The 23,259-nt window shown below is 45.4% G+C and overlaps 1 protein-coding gene across 2 annotated transcripts in view; it reads right to left on the reverse strand.

The window, feature by feature from the left end:
• The window catches only part of LOC138580131 (zinc finger protein 300-like), a 558,246-nt gene that overhangs the window by 406,438 nt on the left and 128,549 nt on the right, over positions 1 to 23,259 (reverse strand). For both annotated transcript variants that reach the window (XM_069650435.1, XM_069650434.1), the window contains exon 2: positions 13,125 to 13,251. In XM_069650435.1, the coding sequence (XP_069506536.1) occupies positions 13,125 to 13,251 (127 nt within the window). The remainder of the gene's footprint in view (positions 1 to 13,124; positions 13,252 to 23,259) is intronic.

The following is a 23,259-nucleotide window of genomic DNA, read 5'->3' on the forward strand; positions in this document are numbered from 1 at the left end:
TTAGACTATTGTAAACACACTCTTCCTAGGCACCACCACCAAAGAACTGGACAGACTCCAGATCCTCCAAAACAATGCCTTAAAATGCGCTCTTAAACTCCCGCGCAAGGCACACATCTCCACGGCTAGCAAAAATGTCCACTGGCTCCCAATCCGAGACAGAATCAAGCTAAGAACTCTTGTCATCACACACAAGTGCCTGTCATTGACTGCCCCGTGCTACCTATCCGACAAATTCGCTAGACACAGCACTTCTAGACCCACCAGAACTCCCTACCTGCACCAACTCAAGGTCCCCAAATTCAATCTAAAAACAGCAGGAGGTTCCAGCTTCCCGGTTCTTGCAGCTCAATGTTGGAACACCCTCCCTCTTGCAATCAGATCGAAAGCTTCCTTTTGGCCATTCAGAGCCATGGTGAAATCCTGGCTCTCTGCCTAACACTGTGCTACTTACTCACGCACCTCTAGGCCTTAACTATACCTTGAAACGGATCACCATGTAACCCGGTCCGCTATTATCTATTGTATTTTTTTTGCTTGTTATTTACTTCACCCATCTGTCTGTAGCATTGAATGTATGTACTTTTCTTGCTGTTCGCAATGATACGCAACTATGTTGTCCATATGATTATGCGCCCAGCTACCCGAGGGTTCGGATGCGCTCTATAAATAAACTAAACTAACTAAACTTTGAGAGTAAATGTGATTTTAAGTGAGTAAAAATGACTTTTCTCCTTTGCAAGAGAGTAAAATGTATGTGACATCCAGCCGACGCATGCACAAACTGTAAGGAAATCATTACCGTACGGCAGCTTTCTGCATTGTGACAGAATACACCTTTCATTACACCTGTATATATTTAAATGTAGAAATCACAAAAACCTAGCCAATTATATGATAAACCAAACATGAATTGTATTGTGCGTTTTGAGGTTCGATAGCAGAATTGTCATTTGATATTTAATGAGTCCTCATTTCCTGAAGCTATTACTACCCAATGGTATGTCAATGTTATGATTCAACAGTGCAGAGAGGCAAGGACTTCATGCTAAATTCTGTATCTAATCTCATGGTCAAATGGATATTTATATAGCGCTTTTGGCCAAGCGCTGTACATAGAACATATTTATCACAATTATCACGAAACCAAAGTTGGTACTCCTTTACCGACCTCGAAAAGGATGATAGGCTGAGTTGGACTTGCCGGGATTCGAGCCTGCAACCTACAGATCACGCACAGATTGCAGCAATGAGTGCTCAATCGGCTGAGCTATCTTATTGGCTAACATCCTTCAGAGGTCGGTTAACGGAGTATCGACTGAGGTACAATAATCACAGTACCTAGATGTTGGACGAACCATTTATGAAGCACTACATGAAGTTAAATACCCATATGGATTATCACAGGAACAGGTTTTGCTGAGTTTCTATTTCAATTACAAATGTAACTTTCATTGGTTTGTTTTTGAACAGCACTTGCACTTCCTGGAGAGTCAGGTTTTGGATGTTTTAATTGTAGTCTTGAAGATTTGATAGGCTAGAACACCTGTGATTGGTGTAACGACAATCACTCACCCTTGAGCAAAGACTCTGCTGCCACTGACCATTTATAGTAATGTACCCCATTTACTGCAAGGTTGAATGGATGTAATCTAGACTGTGCATATTCATTTTACACACTTCTAATTAGGGTGTACATTAAATTATCAGTGTAAAAATGATCTGCCTCCACATGATTATGCACAGCGCACCAGAACTCTGAAAAATACAATTGTGCATACTGGTTTGCTTTCACTGGAAAAAGCATAATTTGTTACAAAATTTTTCAATTGCAACTTAGTTTTCTATCTAATTATACAATCCTAAAATTCTAGGAAATTATGCACAGTGCTTCTAAAGCTGAATGGAAAGAAACCATTCCTTTTATCAGTGTGCAGTTTCTCTTTTTGAAAGGCTTCAGAGAATTGCATTCTGTTTCAGGGGTGGCTTGCAATTACATCCATGTAGATAAAAATCAAAAGAAGCCTCCTAGTTTCTGTCAAGTAACCTGACCTTTTCACTGCCCTCTGCTCTATACCTGTGTGTAATTGTACCCAGGAAAATAATAAAGCTGTCGTATTTGCAAGATTTTCATGCGTAAAAAGGCCTGGTGCCCACCTTATCTGGAGGCCTGTCTGAAACCTTCCCATTTATATTCAATTGACAGGGAAAACTGTAAACCCATCAATACTGAATAGCTCAATCTAGAAGTCAAGTAACAATGGCCTATATTTTCTTCGCCTACTGCATGTAAATACAGCTAGATCCTGGCAAATGTTGAGCTTTGCACCTTCATATTCAAAGACTGTCTTTCTGCACTTTCATTAAGACTTCTATCCTCTTTTGGCAATGGTGGCATTTCACCACAAGTGGCCGGGGGCCGCCTACTAAGAGCCCATATATTAGTCGCCCTTTCAAGCATAGTATCCTTGCCCCGATTCACTTACAATAGTATGTTCAGCACTTAATTGGACTTGCTTCATTTCGGTCTCTCGCAGCAATTCTCCTCCAGGTTCTGACACGCCAAGCATATGGCGATGGCAACGCCTCTCAGTTTTCAATATTGACAACCTCCAGGATCATTTCTGCATTTCTTGCCTCCAGTTCTGTAAGCCATGCTTCAGATTTCACATCCAAAGGATCTGTGGGTTGCTGGTTCTTTTCAATGTTCTCAACTCTATCTTCTACTTCATCTATGCAGCCCTTTCAGAAGCTGATCCCTGAATATCAGAATACACAGCTTTTATTTCTGCCAACACATCCAAAATGTAATTCTTTATGCCCACCAACTTCTTGCCTGGGTCTGCATTGTCACCCTGTCTCTTATGATCCGTTATCATTATGCTCCCTGTCTCTCCACTGCGTGTTAGAGAGACAGGTTTGCAGGAACACCCATCCATTTAACCTCTTCCAGGTGTCCGTTGATGGGCCGGTTCACTTTTTCCACAGGATGCAGCAAGGTAGGAGTTACAGATCTCCCTCTCTCCTGGGCTCGCCACCTCTACGATATCAGTTAACTCAAAGTCTTTCAAAGTCTTCCCAGGAAGCCAAATCATCGCTGGTCCAGTAGCATCATCTATAACCAGGTGTTCAACCGTGGAATTCAGAGGCTCATTTGATATACTTTTCAATATGCTTGGGGCGCAATCTAAAACTCTGTGGGGTCACAGGGGCTATGACAAAATGAAATGTCAAGGCCATCACATTGTGATGCAGGAAATGCATTGGAGGAACAGAGCCTCCATGTCCTTGTCCTATACTTCTTTTTCATGCGTGTTCTGTGTTATTCTCTGCACAGGAGTCCATGTGGGACTCCTGGCAGTGCAGCTCTTCCTCTTTTTTGTTGTGAACAGACCCTTGGTATACCCTTATTGCACCCATGGCTGGGGGTACAACGCTGTACACCTAGTGTATGTTTTTGGGCACCTGTGTGAGGCCCACAGAGCAGGGTATGGGTTGGTGGTAGCTCCATTCTAAATTTGACAGGTGCTGCGAGTATCCTTCACAGGCCCTGCCATTGGAATCAGTTGATTCCCGATACGAGACAAGATGGCCCCTGTGGCCTCTTGCTTTCTATTGCCTGTTACCTTGTTTTGCCAAAGACCTGGGAAGCCCTGACTCTGCCCTTTCCCCTGACTGGCTGTTGGGTGGAAGTTCCATATATGGTATTGGGGGAGTGGGGGGGGGGGGGAAAGAGTCCAGGCCAGACTGGCTGGAGCCTTCCCAGTGACTGGATGTTGTGGGTACACCCTTGGGGTGGGACCTGGGTGACTGGAGTGTGTGACCTATATACATTTCATGCTATGGGTGCCTGGTTTCAGGATCAAATTAAACATTATTCTGGATTTAATGTGAGTCACCACTAAATCAGACCTCGTAAGCTTTATGAATTCCACTTGGTGACAAATGCATTAGTCGGAGAGGCTAGAATATCCGAATATCCACAATGAATGATACAACCCTGCCCAAAACTGGTATGCAGTGTCGAGTGCTGAATGGCTGGGTTCTTGTACCAATCCAAATTCCTTGTTGCGAGTGTCTGGATGGAGAAGAATGGAATGAATGCACTGTGAGCCTGATTGGCTGCCTGCCGAATGCCCTTCTGAATGATTGGCTTCCTGAGCTTGGCTCAGCAGTGTGAAGGAGAGACAGAACAATATATCTGGGGGTCTCTCATTTAATGGAATTGTTCAGAAGCTGAAGTCGAAACTTGATGCTTACCTTCTAGGCCGATCCGGAAGAAAAAGAATTGCTGCTGCTTTCCTTTGACACAATCTGAAAGCTGCCGTGCCTGGAAGGACTGATCCAAGAGAGGACCTGGCTAGGAGACCTCTTCCCGAGCTACAAGGGACCCTCGTGCACCAGCTTAGCTTCATCAAGGCTCCCTGAAAGTCAGTCCTCGAAAGGCTGCCGATCGGAGACGTGGACCGCCGAGGAATCTGAAGTGAAGCAACAGGAAGTCGAGGCTGTCAACGTCTACGACCATCACCGTTGACCGAGGTTCGGAGGACCGCTGTAACCTCGTCGACCGGAGCCTCAACATTCCACTGCCTAAGACACTTTGAAATCAAGGACTCCCTTGCTCAACACGTCGACCACTTTGTCCCCCCAGAGAAGAACAAGTTACTTCTTACCTTGTAACGTTCTTTCGATGGGATGTTCCTCCGACGTATTCCTTATCTTTGATGTTACCCATCCCAGTTTGCTGGCCTCGGAAATGTTTTCAGTAGAGGGCGCTGCGCGTTGACGTCCTTCGAGTTGATGTCCCTCGACAGCCTCCGTCTGTGCGCCGACGTCACCGTGCGTATAAATAGACTCGCGCAGCATCCGTTGTTCATTTCTGTTTTGAAGCTTGAAATTAGCTGTGCATGAATTGGTTATTGACCTTGAAGGAGCGTAAACTGCAACCACAAGGGAAGTTTTACTGCAGGGATGGATGGGAGTGGCGATAAGGAATACGTCGGAGGAACATCCCATCGAAAGAACGTTACGAGGTAAGAAGTAACTTATTCTTCGAAGGGATTGTGTCCTCCGACGTATTCCTTATCTTTGATAGACTCCCATTGCAGTGGTGTGAAAGAGGAGGTGGGAGTAAAATGTAATATTCCCTTTAAGAATGTACAGAACGTAACACAGCTTTGCCAAATCTTGTCTCCTGGCTAGAGGAGGAATCCAGGCTGTAAAATTTTGTAAAAGTATGTGCGGACGACTATGTGGCAGCCGCAAATATGTCCCGAATCGGAACCCCTCTCTGGAGGGCTGAAGAGGCTGCGATACCCCTGGATGAATGAGCCCTAAGATGTTGAGGGGGTTCTTTCCCTGCCAATTTGTAGCATTCTAGAATGGTTAAAATAATCCATCTTGAAATGGTCTGTTTCGTGATTGGCATTCCTAACTTATGTCCTGTATAACCTACAAACAGTTGGTCTGCTTGTCTTATTCTGGCAAGTCTGCGGATATAAAAACTCAAGGCACGCCTTGGATCCAGCCTATGTAATCTCTCTTCCTCTTTCTTTGGGTGGGGAGGAGGATAGAATGAAGGTAAGGTTATTTTCTGAGTAATGTGGAATTCAGAGACCACCTTTGGGAGAAAATTAGGCTTCACCTGTAAGACAACCTTGTCTTTATGAAAGATTGTATGCAGAGGTTTGCAAGATAGAGCTTGTAATTCGCTCACTCTTCTGGCAGATGTTAGAGCCACTAGAAAGACTGTTTTAAGAGTGAGAAATCTTAATGAACAAGAATGGAGTGGTTCAAAAGGTGTACCCATCAGAAAATGTAGGACTAGATTTAGGTCCCACAATGGAACTTGGAAAGGCTTTGGGGGATAAACATTATAGTTAACCCTTTCAGAAATTGGACTACCAGCGGTAATTTGAAATATGAAGGCTCCTCTGTAGTGCGCTTAAAGATTGATAGCGCTGCGAGGTAGCCATTGATCGTACCAACTTGAAGACCTGAATTTGCTAAGTAGAGTAAGAAAGATGACACCATTGGTGTACTGCATGAAAAGGGTTCGATATTCTTTTCTCTACACCAGCAGCGGTATAAAGTCTTTGTTGCTGGCCTTATAGCTGAAAGCAACACCCTCATGACCTCATCGGGGAGATCCCAATCCTTGTATCTCAACCTTTCAGAAACCAAGCGTAAAAGGTTGACGGTTCTGATATCTGGATGGAGAACCTGACCTCCCTTCTGCGAGAAAAGATCCTCCCTTTGCGGAAGACGAATTGGAGGGCAGATGGACATGTCTAGAAGGTCCAGGTACCACGTTCTCCTGGCCCAATCCGGGGCAATTGGGATCATAGCTTTCGAATCTTCTCAACCTCCTGATCATTTGAGGAATGACAGGGACTGGAGGAAACGCGTACAGAAGTGGAAACTCCCAGTCTACTACGAACGCATCCCCTAGAGCTCCTCTCGGGAGAAATTCCCTTGAACAGAACTGATCACACTTTCTGTTGATGCTGGTGGCGAACAGATCCACTTGAGGGGTTCCCCAAAGGGCGAAGATCTCTTGAAGGACTTCCTGAGCTAGCTCCCACTCGTGGGAGACTGTGCTCTGTCTGCTCAGAGCGTCCACCGTCAAGTTCTTCTCTCCGGCTAGGTGTACTGCCGATAGAGAGATTCCTTCTTGAATTGACCAAAACCAGAGCTGCATTGCCTCTCTGCACAGTGGCAGTGACCCTACGCCTCCTCTTTTGTTGAGGTAGTGCATGGCCACTGTGTTGTCCATCATTATCATGACATTTTTCCCCTGTACTGATGGCAGAAAAGCTTTCAGCGCTAGTCTGATTGCTCTCAGCTCCAATAGGTTGATATTTAGTCTGGACTCCGATGGAGACCAACGACCGCTGATGGTCAAGTCGTTGGCATGGGCTCCCCACCCCGTGAGTGAGGCATCCGTGACTACCGTTATCTCTGGCCAAGGTTGCCAAAACTGTTCTCCTTTCAAAATGTTCTCCCGACAGGCCCACCACTGAAGGTCTCGAGCCAATCTGTCCGGGACTTGAAGGAGATCTGACATTCTTCCTGAGAATTGCGACCATTGGGTTCTTAGTGCCCACTGGAGAGATCTCATTCTCAGGCGAGCCTCTGGCACAAGGAAGATGCAGGATGCCATGAGGCCTAGCAACCTCAAAAAGTCGAAGGCTGAAAGACGTTGGGCATTTTGAAACTTGTTGACCATCTGCAGAATATCTTGAGCCCTCACCTATGGTGGCGAGGTTTTCCCCAGGGAAGTGTCCAGGACTGCTCCAATGAACTGGAGTCTCTGTGATGGTATCATCTGTGACTTCTTTAAGCTGAGGGAGAAGCCCAGCTTGTGAAGGAAGTGGCAGACATAATCTAGCTGAATCTGAACTTGTTCCGAAGATACTGCTCTGATCAACCAATCATCCAGGAAGGGGTAGACATGGATCCCTTCCCTCCTTAGACTTGCCGCCATTACCGACATTAGCTTGGTGAAGACCCTCAGGCGGAGGTCAGCCCAAATGGCAGAACTCGGAATTGATAGTGAGAGTTGCCAATTGCGAACCTCAGGTATTTCCTGTGTTTGAGATGGATTGGCACATGGAAATAAGCATCCTGAAGGTCTAGAGATATCAACCAGTCCTGAAGCTGGAGGGCCTAGAGGATCTGAGAAAGAGTTACCATCTTGAACTTGTCTTTCCTGAGGATTTTGTTCAATTCTCACAAGTCCAAGATGGGTCTCGGTCCTCCGTCCTTCTTTGGTACTAGGAAGTAGGGGGAATACCAACCCTTGTTCCTCTCCGCTACGGGTACAGCCTCTATGGCACCCTTCTCTAGCAAGTCTATAATCTCCTGCATAAGGAGCGGATCTGGAAACTTCAAAGAGTTGTTCCCCGGTGGAGGACTCTGAGGGGTGTGTAGGAAGGGCAGGCAGTAACCTTGGGCAACTGTCTCGAATGCCCAAGCATCTGACGTAATAGCCTGCCATTCTGCCAGATGTTGAGTTAACCTGCCCCCTACTGGTGTCTTGTGAGGGGAGACCTCAGAGGGGTTTTGAAGCGGCTGAAGCAGATGCCGAGGGTAAAGTGGCACCTGCTGCTGCAGCTTTTGTACCTTTTGCCCGTCCACCACGGGTGAATCGTTTATGGCCCCTTCGAGCTGGCTGTCCTCTGCCTTTTCCGAATGCGGAGTAAAAGCAAAAGGACCTACCCCTCCAGGAGGTTCCTGAGGGGAGATTCAGAGTCTGTCGGATTGCAGCCCCAAGAGATTTCGCTGCTGCCTTGGATGTTTGTAATCTCTCCAGGCTGTCATCAGCCTTCTTAACAAACAAAGAAGTGCCGTCAAAGGGCATATTCAAAAGTCTAGCTTGTACATCTGGAGCAAAACCAGACTTCCGCAACCACGCAAATCTGTGGATTGTGGTACTTGCCGCCATGGCCCTGTTGATACTGTCAGCAGAATCAATACCTGTTTGAAGGGACACGCACATTGCATCTTTTCCATCCTTGATGATGTTTAAAAATGCTTCCCTTTCTTCTCCTTCTGGGGGACAGTCAGCCGCTGATGAAGCACACTCCCAAAGTGTATGGCTGAATCTTGCAAGTGTGCAAGTGGCGTTAATAGATTTAAGCGCCATGCTACATGCTGAAAAGACTTTTTTTTACATAGCATCAAATCTTTTATCATCCCTGTCCTGTGGAATAGTTGGGTATGCAGATCTACTGTTTGATGAAGTTGCTGCTTGTACAACCAAACTCTCTGGAGTTGGATGTTTGCTCAAATATTCCGGATCTGTAGCAGATACCCTGTATTTAGCAGACAGTCTCTTGTTAACTGCAGGGATAACTTCAGAGTTTCCCAATTTGCAGACATTTTTCTTTGCAGAGCAGAATGAAAGGGGACAACAGGGTCCTCCTGTGCACCTTTATCTAAGATATCAGTAAGGTCATCCAGCTGAAAAGAGGGTGTAGGTGTAGACCACCTCATGAATTCGATTATTCTGGCCATCAGAACCCTATAAGGGGTCTCAGCATGTTCCCCAGCGTCTGGTTTAGCAAACTCTAATTCTGGAGAAGTATCTCAACCACTTGCCTCATGGAAGGTCCTTTAACCTGTTCTCTTCAGAGATAAATTCCTCTGGTATGGGTGTAGAGGTCCTTTGTAAACCAAAAGGTCTCTCTTGGTCGGAATCCTCACGTTCCTCATATATTGAGGACAAGACTCTAAAATAGTCAGACCCATTTCTAGAGCAGAAGGAGCCAAATTTGTTGTCACTGGTTGGGAAAACGTCGAGGTTGACGATGTGGAAGTCGCAGGCTTCGACAAACTCGAAAAGGGCGTTGAAAAAGTTTGAAGAGACCTCGATGTACTCGAGAGGATCGGAATCCTACTCGGTGTCGTCGAAATAGTCGATGGCATTCTCGACGTCATGGTCGAGGTTCTCGACACCTCTACTGTCTGAGATGTAGCGACAGTTGTAGATCTGTCTTTTATCGGAGTCGACACTGGCATCGAAGACGCCGTCGACGCAACCAATTTATGCATCGAAGGGCCCTTCGACAACGGCGTCGATGATGCAGATTTATGAGTCGAAGAAATCTTCGACGACGGCGTCGATGACGCGGTTTTACTGCCTTTACTCGAGGGTTCATGATGCTCTCGGGTAGTTTCTCTCGCCGGGTGCAACGACTCGCAGCATTTTGATTTTTCGGGTCTTTAACCCGGGGTATCACCTTTAGACGTCTCCGAGGGGGTCGAGGCCGTTTTCCCCAAAGACGCTAAGCATTTTCTTACGGAATTCCTCCCACTTAGCTGGAGAGCTGTGTTTCGTGGGGCAGTTGACCCTTTCCGGAGAGACAGAAGAAGACGAAGAAGAGGGAGATCTACGACGCCCGAGTGTCTCAATCTCGAAGACTGATGGGAACCGCTATGAGATCTTGAACGGGAATGTTTCTTATGACGACGAGGAGCCTTTCGAGGGAGTAAGAGATTTAGAAGTCTTACCTCTTTCTAGTTTCTCCTTACGCTCCTTCAAGGCTTTCGCCGTCATGGACATACAGTCCTCGCATTCCCAACAGTGATGCTCCGATCCCAGGCACCACAAACAGATCCTGTGAGGATCCGGCAACGACATTTTCTTCCCACAGTCACAACACTTTTTGAAGCCGGACCGAGGGGTCGATGGTTCGGATGAAGAAGCCATCGAATTAAGATGATATCTTCGAAGAATAAGTCTGAAGAAAGAACTGAGCAACACGTTTCCGAGGCCCACGAAGCACGCAAAAACAGAACTGAGCAACGGACGCTGCACAAGTCTATTTATACGCACGGTGACGTCAGCGCCGAGACGGAGGCTGTCGAGGGACATTAACTCGAAGGACGTCGACGCGCAGCGCCCTCTACTGAAAAAATTTCCGAGGCCAGCAAGCTAAGATGGGTAACATCAAAGATAAGGAATACGTCGGAGGACACAATCCCTTCGAAATTCGAGGTCACCAACTAACCAAGGTAAGCCACTGGTGGGTTTCCCGCCACCCAAAGTCCAAAAAAACACTGACAAAGATCGGAAAGCCAGCCGAGGTCGCGTCCCCATCGTCAACGTCATCGCTTAAGATCCAACGCCCTTGCTTGGCCTAAGTTCTTCGTTCAGTACTCTTTGCGGCAACAAACTCTTGTCATTGAGGTGCCTTGCACACTTCGCAAGACGTCCACAATCGACCGCCAACGAGCACCGCGAAGGCCGAAGCTGCCGTCTCGATGACATTGTTCACCTTTTCTTCGAGGAATCTCGACGTCCTGCGGCTCCTGCCTTAAAGGGAGTTCACTCAAGAGGAATCCATCGACGACATGTCGAAGAACTCTGCTAAACCAGGTACATTGGGGTAGTAGATAGAACATTTTTAGAAGGGAACAAGACTCTGCTAAACAATATATGGACTGAGATTGTCAATATACTTTATTTACAGGTTGCCCAGGTGGGGGATCCTCACACAGAGCTGTGTCTTTGGTAGGGACAATTCTGCCAATTGTTTAACCACTTGTTTCCCTCCGATGTCTGGTGCTGGTTCACATTGCTATTAGACTTGTATGTCATTGCAACCGTCAGCAGTTGCTACATTTTAAAGGAGTCAAGAGTGAATTGTGGTACCACATGGATATTGTATATATTTATGATTATAGTATTGCCTGAGCACAAAGTGTTTTATTGTGTATGTATATGTTCTGAACATTTATATATATAAAGAACTGTGTTATCACTGTGTTATCACTAACATAGTGTTTGGACATTCCTTTGTGGGGGGTTGGGGACTACATTGTACTTAGGCACCAGCCTGCATCACCTCCTGAGAGCTTAAGCCTTGATTGCTCGTCCATTGCTACCGCTTCGAGAATCTTGGCTGCGGTGCTCGGTGCTACTACTCTGCCATATAGAGAGCAGGAGCACAGATAACCCCCGCCAGTCTTTACACTCATCTACAGCCTTTAGACTATTTCCAGATCACTCCTACTGTTTAAGACGCCAGGTTTAAACAGTAGGTCTCCTGTCAACAATCCGCAATTCTCCTCCCAAGCACATTCACTGCTCCCTCTCTTGGAATCGGAGTGCAAAGGTGTGCTGTATCACTAAGACTGTATGCTAGATTAGGGAACACTAGAAACTGCAGCATTCCCATAGTTGGGTCCTTTAAACACTCAGAGGTTCCCTCCCGACATCTTTATCTTAGAGATAATTGTTGGTTTTAGTTGGATTCCGTACACCCTAGAAGAGTTAAACCGAGCCAATTTAGGCAGTTAGTAAAAGGTTTTGAACTTTTCATTTTGTCTTACGTTGTCATCTGTTGATCCTATGCCACGTTTGCATTTGTTCTATTAAGTACCAGAGCAGGGTAATCCCCATGGCATTTAGACAAGGCCCGAACACTCCCCGGTTACAGGTCTCTACTTTACTCCATTGATGGCACCATCTAAAAGCAATTCCATTTCCAGCACGCACAATGCAACAGAGATCATATCACACAAGACAAATGGAAAGGGGGGCTACATGAACCACTTCCTTGACTAATGGTTTGCCACCCAAACAGACAAACGCTTGAGACAGTCCTAGCAGTCGCAAACACTATGCACTCAGTATTGCCCTATTTCACATTTCAACTCAGCGCTACTCTGTACACATACTGTTATCTACTCATGATAGCTGTAACGTGAATACAGTATTTGAAAAACACCTTTAACAATAAAGTCAACTGAAATAATGTTGACCTAAAAAATATTTTTTTAAAAAATTTGCACCAAGGGGAGAGGGTTTAAAAACAAAAAACAATTATGGAAGCGGGTACAAAGAATGAGGAAGGCCATATTCAGTTGACCTTATTTACAAAGTCGGTCTTGAAAAAATAAATGTTCACGTGAAGCACCTCTACAGTGCTTCAGGGAAGTGAGAATCATGGATATGTGTCACCCATGACCTCATAAGAAAATGAGTGCACAAAAAAACACCATTATCATTGGCTGCTTGGCTCTGCAGAATGGCCAAGGATTTAACAGGTCGGAGGTATCCACAGAGATGTGGGGGGAAGGTTACAATGCGGAAGTCTTTGGGCTAAAGTGCCCTTAAGCAGCACTTGTATAGACACTAAATTAGCATCCTTTGATTCAACCAAGTACCTACAGGAGGGCACTGCTTCCAGTTAAAACATCACAAAGAATAAAACTGTAGTATCTGGGGTGGCAAGAAGAATCAGTCAGCAAGCAGGAACCAGTCTAGAGACAGGTACGTACAAAAGGAAAGCTTGCTTTCTTGTTTCAAGTACAGAGTGTAAGGTAAGTAAGGAGAGTAGGTTAAAAGCATCTTTCATCTTAAGCTCTTTATCTCTGTGTACCCAACTGACATTCCTGGAACCTGGGTGACACCCATGTTCCAGACCCCTCATCACATTCCAAGCACCACTGCACTCATAGACAGACAGACAGACAGACAGACAGACAGACAGACACACGCACACACACACACACACAACTCATCCAGCCTAGGGCTTAGGTCACCACAAAAACCCACTGATAGAATAACAAAGTTTCATAAACATGTGGCAATAAAGCAGACCGTAGAGACTTACCGAGCGAAATCATGGCTTGGTGAATGGCCTTCATGGCATTTTTATAAAGCTCCTTCTGCCAGTTGCGTAAAAGCTTCCACTCTTCCTCCGAGAAATAAGCAGCAACATCACGGAATGTAACAGGTGCCTGCAAAAGACAAATTGATAGATTCTTGGTTAATTCACTAATTTTAAGATCTATGATTGAAATAGAATCTCCTCAGATAATGACAGAAATTTAATATGGCAGGATTGTAGTCCTAAATGTTAACATAGCAAGGAGTTACCCAGTATGGGCAACTCATTGTTTTCTCTCAAAGGGAGACAAACATTTTGCAGTAATGCATATTTTTCCTGCCCCCACCGCCCTTGTGCATGCTGGTGCTTTGTGTACAGAACGCAGAGGGATGCACAATGTATTCCCCCCAGGTCCACTTTAGATGGGCAAGAACCAATAGTCCAGTAGGCATAGGGCTACAAAAAGAGTAGTTCTTGGTAGATATTAAAGAGCGTGCATTGTATTATTTTGCTAACTGCTTTGTTCGCAGGCACCCAGCCCACCTGTAAATGAGTCCATTAACACCAATATAAGCATGTTGCCAGTTGTAAAAGGCTTCCCTTTTATAAAAGAGCGCACGTAGTTCGCCTGTTCATCAAGGGGGCACTGATGCTGGCATAAGAGGAGAGAGTCCCTTTTCTTCCATGGCAATGTGGAGAAGGAACGGATACTGGTGAAGTCGAAGGCTGCACGTCGAGTTGGAAGGAGAGGCGATTACTAGAGTGGCAGGGTTGAGGCAGCCATAGCGGGGACAGCTACACAAGAGCCATGTGCAGGTCAGTAACCTGACCTTGTCAAGAGGGTATAGTGACCCTTCTCAGTCTGAGGTGGAGGCCTACCAGGGAGGAATCCAGACAAGTCCTACCCCATAGAGGGTACGGCGGCAGTTGAGGGTTCCAACTAAACCGGAAAAGCAAGAGAGGGAATAGAAGCCACAGTGGAGTCTATACAGACCATGGCATGCCGCACTCCACTTCCTAGTACCAAAGCTGAAAACTCCCTAGGAGCAAAATAAACGTTTTCAAACAACCAGAACGACTATACTTAAATTGGTGGAGGCCAGACGAGGCCCCCTAACATGGTCATGGACATTGCTGTTCCACGCGGCTTAGCATGGAGAAAGGAGGCATGGCTTAACACCATATGAAACCTTTGTTGTATGCAACACCTCCTATGTGGGAATGTCACGGCCAGATTACCAACCAGAGGCGAGGGAGGGTATAAAAAGAGACCACAGGAAAAAGGAAGTGAGGTCAGATGAGGAGGTGGCAGACCAAATGACCGGAAGGAAGGACAGTGGGCAAGAGTGTGGAGGCGAATTGCAGAGCAGGTAAGGTATTGGTTGATCAGTGCAAGTGGAACTGTGTTGTGAGTGTGCATGTGAGAATAGAGAGTGAGATTATTGGGGAAGTGATTGTGAACGTGTAGTGTGAATGTGGGAGAAGATGGGAAGGAATAGCAATGCTTCACAAGGCATAAAATAAGCAGTGTCGCATAGCAATTTACTATGCAATTCTGCAGGTTTGCTAATCAAATTAACACTTGTGTAGCAAAGTTAGCTATTTAAGTTGCCCTTCTCAATGAAAGCACAGCTCGCCCTGCATTCCTCTTGCCCTCGGTGCTCTCTTCGCCCTCTTTTCTCTGTTCACTTCAAGTTCTAATGGAGGGAAAGTGAACCAGTAATCATATCCTACACTCAATTTTTAAAAATTGCAATCGGGGGTTATAGGTCAAATGCTCGAATGCATTTGATCGAATGACAATATGCTCCAGTCAATTTGACCGAAACAAAGGGTCGAAATTATTATTATTTTTTTTAAACCCCTGTTTTTGGTGTTAAAACGCCTTTTTTTTTACCTATACTAGAGCAAAAAAAAATCTACTTTTCTACTTTTTTAAAAAAAATTCGACCTTTTTGTTTTCGGTCAAATTGACTCGAGCATTTTGTCATTCGATCAAATGCATTCGAACATTTGACTGGACACCGTAATGGGGATGATACTTTTATTAAGCTTTCGATATGCTGTCTGGCAAAGAGCAGTATATGTTAACTTTAGCTCTGTTAAAAAGACAATCATAAAATGAAAGTTGTTACATGATGCATAATTACAGTATTGATACTGTAAAACACTGCATCATCCTCATGCTTTGCAGTAAAGTTTAAGTTAGCGCATCCGAATTTCATAGTGTCAACTATATTTTTAATTTTGTTGGTGCATCATGTTGACTAGTGAACTTTTGAAAAACATGTGCATGATCAAACGCTTTTGATGGCAAATCTAGTTCTGTAAAATCTAGTTCTGTAACCTGCAGGTTGCATACATCTTGCAACTGGTGCTAAACCCATGACCAAACCCTTGACATTCTACATTATCACCCTGTTGCTTTATACCAGGTACCCTGAAAGTGAGATGACCACAAACTACAATATTCCACCTAGTTTGGCCAGTTCTCTACCTGCTACGCAATCCACTCTGCTTAGTCTTTCTTTCCTCTTACATAATAAAAACAAAGCGAACTAAATGCTTATGCAAAGTAATGATCAATAGTTCCATCTACTGCAATACCAAACATTGTAGTTAGCCTCTAGAGCTCGCTTTGTTTTTAGATTGCATTACCACCTCAAGGAGACAGCTGGCCAAACTGTTTTCATAGCCTTTTTATCATATCTATTTATTTGTGTCCATTCATGCAACTAACCTTTAACATTTTAGAGACACTCATCAATGGCTCGAAGTCTTTTCGCACAGTCAAGTAGATTTTATGAAGGGCGAGTAGCATTTACAAGAGATGTTTGAAACATTTATTTAAAATGTACTTTGCAGTAAATGGCAAATAAAATGCTCACTGTGCGTGGCTGGCCTTTGAGGGGCAACTGTGTGCCAAAGATGAAGCACGTTTGTAGTGACATGCACCATTTTACAGAAATCTCATTTTAAATTTGTTGTCCTCTGTTGCTATGGGTCGAATTAATTTCTCTTAGGTTTAATATGTAAACTAAGTTACCCGACCTGCAGGTCTAGCTGAAGTTTAAAGAATTTGTAAGGCCTGACTCCTCTCACTAATGTATTATTTCAGCAGTAAGCAAAACTGCTGTATTGTTGCTCATTTCATGTCTTTGGTACAAATAACCTCTGGTGACATTAACAATATTAGTACAAAATTGCTAATCAAATGGGCCTGTTTGCTAATCAAAAATATTTTAACTAGCAAACTCTGCTAATCAATTTTTGAAAACTAATTTATGCCTTGCTTCACAAGAAATAGTAGTGTCGGAAGGAGTAGTGTGGCATTGGGAGTAGTAATATCAAAGGGTGGAGGCAAGGCGTAGAAATAGTGTATGACATCACAGGGACAGAGGTGGAAGAAGTGAAGGTGGGTGCATTTGGGAGTAGGCGAGTGGTGAGAGGGGAACATCAGAAAAAGGAAGAGAAGTATGTGGACGTGACATGAAGAAGCCCAAATCAGGCAGCGTGTTTGCAAAGCAAACTGATGAATCCTGCAGAGTCCTCACATAATCCCAGCCTACAGTCTCCTCCCAGGTGGCCAGAGGAAGGAAGTTGCTACTTACCCTGAGGGTGGCATTAGCCGGGTGATCACCTGGAAGAAGGCCACCCAGGGAATTTATTTATTTATTTATTCAGATTTGTAGAGCGCACGTCAGCCCGGGGGCATCGTGGCACTTGTTACAGTCATATCTTAGTTACACATAATACAATACAAATAATACAATATTAACAAAGAATACATTATTTACAGTGGAAAATGTGGTATTAGCACAAAAGGCAATGCAGTATATTTACATGGATTCGCAGGGGTCACATTATTGTGCAAAGAAAAAGGTCTTCAGTTTCCTACGAAAATTCGGGAGCAGGTTTTCTGCTCTAATGTCTGCAGGAAGAGCGTTCCAGGTCTTGGCGGCAATGTAGGGAAAGCTTAGGCCACCGGCTTTGGCTTTTTTGATGCGTGGGATGCAGAGTAGGTTGGTGTATTGCGTTCTGGTGGGACGGGCGGAGGAGGGTTTGGAGATGGTCTCTGATAGATAGGACGGGGCGGAGAGAGAGAGGCATTTGTGGGTGAGGGTGAGGATTTTGAGTGTGATCCTTTATTTAACCGGGAGCCATTGGGCTGCATGTCTGGCATGGGAGATATGCTCTCTTCTTGGGATGCAGAGAGCGGTCCGGAGAGCATTGTTCTGTGTGACTTGGAGTTTGTTTAGGTTTTTTGCTGATGTGCCCGCTAGGAGGGCATTGCAATAGTCCAGTTTGGCTCCAATGGTTGCTCTGGCTATGGAGAGGCAGTTGGGTTTGGAGAGGTAAGGCTTGATGGCGTTTATGAGTTTAGTGGTATGCGCAGATGAGGAGGTGATTGCGCTGACTTGTCTATTCATAGATAGAGAGGAGTCTATGTATACTCCCAGTGTCTTTACCGCTGTGGAGACGGGGATGATGGAGTTGTCAATGGAGAAGTTAGCGTACAGTATGTCCAGTTTGTCTAGGGTGCTCTGTTGACCTAATATGATTTCCGTCTTGTCTCCATTTAGGCAGAAGCCATTTACTGCCATCCAGGCCTGGATGATGGCGTAGATGGAGTGGAGTGCCTTTGCGTCGTCGTGGTATGTACCTGTGAGGGGTAGAAGTACTTGTGTGTCGTCCGCGTAGTTCGTGTATGTGATGCCGTAGGAGTCAAGTTTGTCAAAAAGAGGTTTAGTGAACAAGTTGTAAAAGTGTGGGTGCAGTGCAGGAACCTTGAGGGACCCCGCAGTGGATTGTCGTGGGAGTGGCGTTGGCGATGTCCGAGAAGACTTTCATGGCTCTTCCCTCTAGGAAGGAGGTGATCCATAGAGCTGATTCTTTAGAAAAGTTGGCAGAGTGTGTGAGGTGTGAGGTGAGGGTCTTGTGGTCAACTAGATCAAAAGCGGCTGAGAGATCTAGAAGGAGTCGGAGAGCTGGCTTGCCCTTGTCCATGATTTGGGTGATCTGATTCTTTAGGTCCACTAGGGCTGTTTCTGTGCCGTGTCCTTTCCGGAAGCCTGATTGCCTCGTTCCAAGGATGGAGTGGGTTTCCAGAAAGTGCTGGATTTGGCAATGCGCGGCTTTGTCCAGTAATTTCAGGAGGAATGGCACTGTGGTTATTGGTCTGTAGTTGTTGGGTTGTAGGGGGTCGAGGGTGTTTTTTTTTTTTAGGAGGGGGCGGACTCGAGCCTCTTTGAGGCTAGCAGGGATAATCCCTGTTTTAAAAGACGCATTGATGAAAGCTGTAAAGAGCGGCGCAAAGCAATCTGCACAGTCTTTGGAATAGGGTCACTTCCGCAGTATTCATCTTCTTGGTATCACCTGGAAATCATTGATCAGGCTCTGGCCTGGCTGACCTCTTTCCTCACTGATCGACCCTCCCAGGTCCAACTTGGGTTTTTCCTATCCTCTATCTCCCTCTCTACCTGTGGTGTTCCCCAGGGGTCTAGCCTTTCGCCCTGGCTTTTCAACCAATACCCGGCAACTCTCGCCCACTGCATTGCCATTTTCTGTTCAAATTTCCAGTCTATGCTGATGACACAACTCACTTTCAGGCTTCCCTCAGCCACCTCTTCTCCTTACCTCATCTCTGATTGCCTAACTGCCATTCAAGATTGGTGTCCTGCCAACGATCATGGTCTAAATGCCAACAAGCCGGAGATCTTCCTCATCGGTACACCTTCACCATCCTTTCGCCTCACTCTCTGCCTGGCCTTCCTCGGCCCTCCTCCTACCCCTACCTGCGAGGCTAAGGCTAAGAACCTCAGGGTCATCCACACTTTCCTTCTCCTCCCACATCTCTGACGTCTATAAAAAGTCAAACTTCCTACTGAACCTCCTCAGAGGTACTCTGCCTTTCCTCTCCTTACCCCAGAAGCTCACCGTCTCCCAAGCTCTGGTTCTCTCCAGGCTGGACTACTGTAACAGCCTCTTTCTAAATGTACCTGCATCCACTCTCCGCCCTTCACAACTAATCCAGAACAAGACTGAGACTTCAAGCCCTGGGATCGGATCTCTCTAGCTCTGAAATAACTTCTCAAGTACTGCTGTGTGGTGGAAGGTTGTGGTGGAAGGAAAGTGGCAAAGTCCACTGATCTGTTATGATGAACTGTGGTAAAACCATCATGGCAAAACTATTATTTTTATGAAGAAGAAATGTGAAAGCGATTGTTCTTCAAAGGAGAGAAGTTATACTGGAAGTGTGAAGACAAAGTCTTTTTTGGTTTATTAAGCAAGAGCTTGTGGAAACTTCAATCATTTTGAAGAGTAATGAATCTTGTCTAACAATAAGACAATCCAAGTGCCAAGTGAAAGACTTATAGAGTGAACAGAATTTTGTGTTGCATTTGGAGCAGAACTTGGCTATTGAAAAGACATTTCTTGATTTGATATTTGATTTGGAAAATCCGGCATTAATCCTGGTGAAGGGGATCTGACCCAGGTTTAAGGATACATGTTCACAAAGTTTATGTTGGAATATTAATGTTATTTTATTGAGTTTTAACGGCCATATGAAAACTGTATGATTCTGTTGGATGTATAAATATGAGGGAGAGATACCTTTTGATATTAGATTGGTTTCCATTAGTCTTAGCTTGACTGGCATGGAAATTCTCGTTTGGTTAGTGAAAGTGAGGCATTTTTCTCACCCGTGGTATTTAATAAAATGGCTACTTGTGAGAAAAGTATCTACTTATCCGCCTCGCATTTCTGACCCTTCAGTCAACTAACAAATTGGTAGGTAGGGAGAGAAAGGATGCCACGAGGGAGTCTAAATAGAGAAGGCATATGCTTTTAGGTGATCCCAACCATTTAAACTAGATATTAAACAGTATGGGACAACATTCTGTATATACTATCCCGCGAAATAGGGATTGAAACGCTGCTCTTAGAGGAAAGAGCCCTAAAACCCTGCTGAATTAAAAAAAAATGTAAAAAGAAAATGGAATCATCTCTGGCAGTCTGGGTATTATTTGAGCAATCTGACACGTGGGATCCTATAGACTGTTACAGAGGACACCCATTGCCATCCAGTGAGACTAACGAATGCGGCCCAAGTCGCCATGAGAGTAACCCCACTGGGCCAGCGGGGTGTGAAGAATTCACCAATCCACCAGACGTCAGAGCAAGGAGCCAAAGTACTGAAGATAACAGAAGAACTATGGACGAGTAGTCCCAAAGCCAGGGTGGTCCATAAGTATTCCCTTGGTGTTGGAGCATGATGGCAAATTACCGTGGAGAAGTAAAGGTCACATGGTGAACCTGGGGAACACCTCTTATATTAGGAGACTTGGACAAGCCATAGCAAAAATGATATATGAGAGGATCCAGGTCCTGGGGATTGAGTAGGTGGAGATGCTGGAAACCACTGGAAGAGTAGAGGCAGGATTTGGCGACATGGCAGAACACACAAGGAAATACTGAGGATTACTAGGACCTGCTTCTGTCAAATTTGGGGTAGAACAAAGGATGGATCTGCTTTTACTGCAAGCTCAGAACAACGTTGCATCAGAAGTTGGCAGATGCAATTTGAAGACTCCGCAGTAAATGGAGTCTTGTACAGAGTAAATATGAATCCAAAAGTAGGAAGGCAGCAACTGCTGCTGCCGAAGCAATTCCAGAAAGTTGTATTGGAAGTGGCACATTCCAACCTGACAGGGAGACTCTTGGGCTGCAGAAAACAAAAAAGACTCTGCTAAATCGGTTCTAGTGGCCTGGAGTATATGTCAAAAACAAACAGGTCTGTGCCTGCTGTCCAATATGCCGAATAACCGCTCTCGATGGTCTACCCAGAGCACCACTGCAGACATTGATTACAGAGGACCCTTTATTCAGGATTGGAATGGACATAGCCGTCCCTCACAACCTTCAAAATCAGGCTATTGAGATATGGGATACATTACTCACAGTAATCATATTTCTGATGCTTGTATCTGCTTAGATTCACATGCTGTGCATAGGCCGACATCTAGTGGAAGCTGTGGAGTATTACAGTTTGTTTTTCGAAACTCGAAAATGGGTGTCGACACAGGGCGTGCCAGTAATACTATCCCTAGTGTGACGTACAATGTACCCATGATCCCTCACGCGTCTAGGAACCTCAGATTGTATTTTTTCTGACATGAGGTAGCATGAGGAGTAGCGTGAGTACAGATCATCCAAACAGATAGATAGATAGATAGATAGATAGATAGATAGATAGATAGATAGATAGATAGATAGATAGATAGATAGGACTACAAGCATCCATGCGCCTTCTCTCAGAGGGGAGGAAGGGTGGGTCGCATGTGAATCTAAGCAGATACAAGCATCAGAAGGGAATAGTTTCTTACCTGTAACTCCATTTCTGCAGCATTGGTATCTTTCATGGATTCACATGCTTAGAATATTCCCCGTCGTCAGACCGGACCCCTCGGTACACATATATAGCCTTTTCCAAAGGAAAACTTTCGACACTTTTGTGTCCTATCCACGTCCTTCTAGGACCCGCCTACGCCTGCTCTGCAGGCCGTGCTAGTATAAGAGGCCCGCCCCCGCGGCTCCCCTTCAGATTTCGGCCCCTCCAAAGTAGGAAGGGTTAAATTCATCACATACATTACATTCGGGGAGGTTGGCGGGCGCATGTGAATCCATGAAAGATACCAATGCTGGAGAAATGGAGTTACAGGTAAGAAACTATTCCCTTCTCCAGCATTGGATCTTTCATGGATTCACATGCTTAGAATAGATTGTATAGCAGTAACACTTGAGACGGCGGTGAGAATGTAATGTAACAATATATATATATCCTCACCCTAGTACACAATGCATATGTACAGCAGGAATAAGTGAACTCATATAACCTTATCCACCTAAAGTATACTGTCATCAAAAGGTAGAAACCCGACTCTCCACAGCGTGGAGCTTACCTTACTGAAACAGATGGCGCAGGACAGCTCTTCCCATCTGCACCTCGTCTGCATGCTGCCTGGCAAGGCAGTAGTGGCGGGTAAACGTGTGGGGCACTGACCATGCCGCAGCTTGGCATATGTCTGTCAGCGGAATTCCAGCCCATAACGCTGTTGAGGAGGACATCGATCTTGTAGAATGAGCTCTAGGATGTCCTTGCAGTGGCCTTCCGGCCTTAGAGTGACAAAAAGCAATCGTCGACGAGACCCATCTAGCCAATCCCTGTTTAGAGATTGCTTTTCCTCTCGCCGACGGACCATATGCGACGAACAGTTGCCGAGTAGCCCTGATGTCTTGTGTACGATGTAGGTAGAATTTCAGAGCCCTCTTAACGTCCAGGGTATGAAGAGTTTTTTCTGCTGCCGATGATGGAGTGGCGAAGAAAGTAGGCAGAACCACGGATGAGTGTTTGTGATATACCGTCGGAACCTTCGGGACGAACATAGGGTTAGTTGCCAGGACTACCTTGTCCTTAAAGAATCTTAGGTAGGGCCGGTCCACGACCAGCGCTTGCAGTTCCGAGATACGTCTGGCTGATGTGATAGCTATCAAAAATGTCAACTTCCACGAAATGAATTTTATGTCGGACGTGGCCATAGGCTCGAAAGGCGGTTTCATCAAGCCTGCAAACACTGTGTTGAGGCTCCACGTCGGGGGAAAACGTTTCAACGGGGGAAAAGCTCGAAATAAACCCCGAATGAAGTGTTTTACCAGTCTGTCACTGAATAGAGGAGACGACTGCCTCTTCCTTGTGAATCTCGAGATGGCTGCCAGGTGTACCTTTATCGATGAGGGGGACAGTCCCTTTTGTGCCAAGAGGAGCAGGTAAGGTAGAACTCGTTCCGGCGTCACCAGCAATGGTTGTAGGCCCCGTTGTCCTCTACACCATTCACAGAATCTCCGCCACTTATAGGAGTAAGATTTGTTAGTAGAAGGGGCTCTAGCCGCCTGTAGAATTTTTTGGCAATCCTCTGAAATGTCTAAAGCACCGAACTCCGAGAAGTCAGGAGCCAGGACGTAAGGTTGAGACTGTCCGGGTCGTGATGCCACACCGTGCCTCTGTCCCGGGATAGAAGGTACGGGACTTTCGGAAACGCTATGGGTTGTTCCAGCGATAGATGGAGGAGGTCTGAGA

The sequence above is a fragment of the Ambystoma mexicanum genome, chromosome 3p (assembly GCF_040938575.1).
Source record: "Ambystoma mexicanum isolate Mex_15411 chromosome 3p, UKY_AmexF1_1, whole genome shotgun sequence".
In the NCBI taxonomy this organism is placed as follows: Eukaryota; Metazoa; Chordata; class Amphibia; order Caudata; family Ambystomatidae; genus Ambystoma; species Ambystoma mexicanum.